The sequence below is a fragment of the Myotis davidii genome, unplaced genomic scaffold, assembly GCF_000327345.1.
Source record: "Myotis davidii unplaced genomic scaffold, ASM32734v1 scaffold1509, whole genome shotgun sequence".
Taxonomy (NCBI): Eukaryota; Metazoa; Chordata; class Mammalia; order Chiroptera; family Vespertilionidae; genus Myotis; species Myotis davidii.
This window is the reverse complement of record NW_006299480.1, coordinates 862,193-863,323: the sequence shown is the minus strand read 5'-3', so window position 1 is coordinate 863,323 and position 1,131 is coordinate 862,193. Positions and strand designations below refer to the sequence as shown.

General features: G+C 71.8%; 1 protein-coding gene across 1 annotated transcript in view; it reads right to left on the bottom strand.

Moving 5' to 3' along the window:
• Positions 1-381: 381 nt before the first annotated feature.
• The window catches only part of ZC3H3 (zinc finger CCCH-type containing 3), a 69,472-nt gene continuing 68,722 nt past the window's right edge, over positions 382-1,131 (bottom strand). The window contains exon 13 of the mRNA XM_015571381.1: positions 382-806. Within this exon, the coding sequence (XP_015426867.1) occupies positions 775-806 (32 nt within the window). The 3' untranslated portion in view covers positions 382-774. The remainder of the gene's footprint in view (positions 807-1,131) is intronic.

The following is a 1,131-nucleotide window of genomic DNA, read 5'->3' as shown; positions in this document are numbered from 1 at the left end:
CCTGCCCGACCTGCCCGGCCCAGCCCCTCTCGAGCTGCCCAGGGGCCTCCGGGGGGACTCGGTGTGGGGACCCCACCCCAGCCAGCTGCAGTCATGGCCCCAGGCTCCCTTGGGCCTTTCCCCACAAGTCATGGCAGCGTGGCCATGAGGGACAGGCGGGGGGGGGCCTTTACCCTGCCTGGCCCTGTTCAGGTCCAGAGCCTGGTGGGCGGGTGGGAGGACAGAGCAGTGGTCACAGCTCTACCTCTGGGGTCTGCAGCCAGCCCCTCCCCTCCTCCAGGGCGACTCAATCGCAGGCCTCCAGGTCCCACCAGGGCTCCCAGAGGACCCGTGGCAGCGGCCGTCCGTGAGCTGTGGCATGGCGACAGGCAGGCAGCCAAGCAGACATGGGACAACCTTTATTGCGGAACAGAAATGCCCGCCAGGGAGCCGGGCTGGTGGCCCCGTGCCCAGGCGGGAGTCCTGGGTGAGGCTGGGGGTGCAGTGACCACCACTGCCCCACCCACAGAGGGCGGGGAGCTGGGGGCCTGTGCTGGGTGGGAGGCTGAGGACCCAAGGGTGGGAGGTGCGGGGTGCAGAGGGGCCGGCCAGACAGGGCCCAGCCCGAGGGAGGGGGAGGCCTGCTCGCGCTGGTCAGGGAGGCTGGGAGCCAGGGGGCGGAGCGATGGCCCTGCGGCCCCCAGGGCGTGTGGCAGGCGGCCCTCCTGGGCGGTGGCGGTGGGGTGGCCTCCTTTCCGTCGAGCGCGAGGGCTGAGGTAGGCGTGGGCTGGCCCCTCACAGCCGCGGCTTGATGTGCAGAGGTTTCCCTGTTCCGAGAAGGGCAGAGGTCAGGTGCCAGGAGCCCCCTGGCAGGCGGAAGCCCCCCAAGCTCCCTGAGGGGCATGCACAGCAGGGGCACTGGAAGTGAGGACAGCGGCTTCGGACAGGCCACCCTGTCTCTAGCGTCCAGCGGGCGCAGGCCTGGCCCCTGTGGCCCAGGAGGAGCTGGGAGCAGGTGCACACCTGGCACCACGCTGCGCCTTCGCGGGAAAGCAGGTGTGTGGAAGCAGCTGGCTGGGGGGGGCAGGGCACCGAGGTCCCCGTGCAGGGGCGGGGCAGCCTGTGGGCCGGAGCCAGGAGCCAGGGCGGAGC